Source organism: Trypanosoma theileri, assembly GCF_002087225.1.
Source record: "Trypanosoma theileri isolate Edinburgh chromosome Unknown TM35_Tth_47_V1, whole genome shotgun sequence".
In the NCBI taxonomy this organism is placed as follows: Eukaryota; Euglenozoa; class Kinetoplastea; order Trypanosomatida; family Trypanosomatidae; genus Trypanosoma; species Trypanosoma theileri.
In genome coordinates, this window is record NW_021639889.1 from 2,555 (window position 1) to 2,863 (window position 309).

The 309-nt window shown below is 45.3% G+C and overlaps 1 protein-coding gene across 1 annotated transcript; it reads right to left on the reverse strand.

Annotated features, from left to right (window-relative positions):
• Position 1: 1 nt before the first annotated feature.
• On the reverse strand, positions 2-304 carry TM35_000471010 (uncharacterized protein; the record flags this gene model as incomplete). The annotated part of the gene is made up of 1 exon (XM_029030361.1): positions 2-304. A coding segment is annotated over one exon (303 nt), but the record flags the coding sequence as incomplete, so codon positions are not given.
• Between the last annotated feature and the right edge of the window lie 5 nt (positions 305-309).

The window sequence follows — 309 nt, forward strand, 5'->3', positions numbered from 1 at the left end:
GCTTCTGCGTACCTTCTGCTTGCTCTGTCAACTGACTAGGCTGATTGATACTGACACCTTGTAAAGGAAGTGGGGGAGATACGACAGTTTCCTCTTGATTTTCATTCCCATGGTTATGACCTTGTAATCTGTCATTCAATTCTCCTTTCGGGCCCTTTAGTTTCTTATCCTTCTCACTCTCATTAACTTGATGGGGATTACTCTTCGCTACGATAGGACGTTTCTCACCCTTATTGGATGCAGGACCAACACCAACTCCTGGCAGACTAACAGCACCACCATCAAGGTGAGTGGAAAGAGTCATACCAT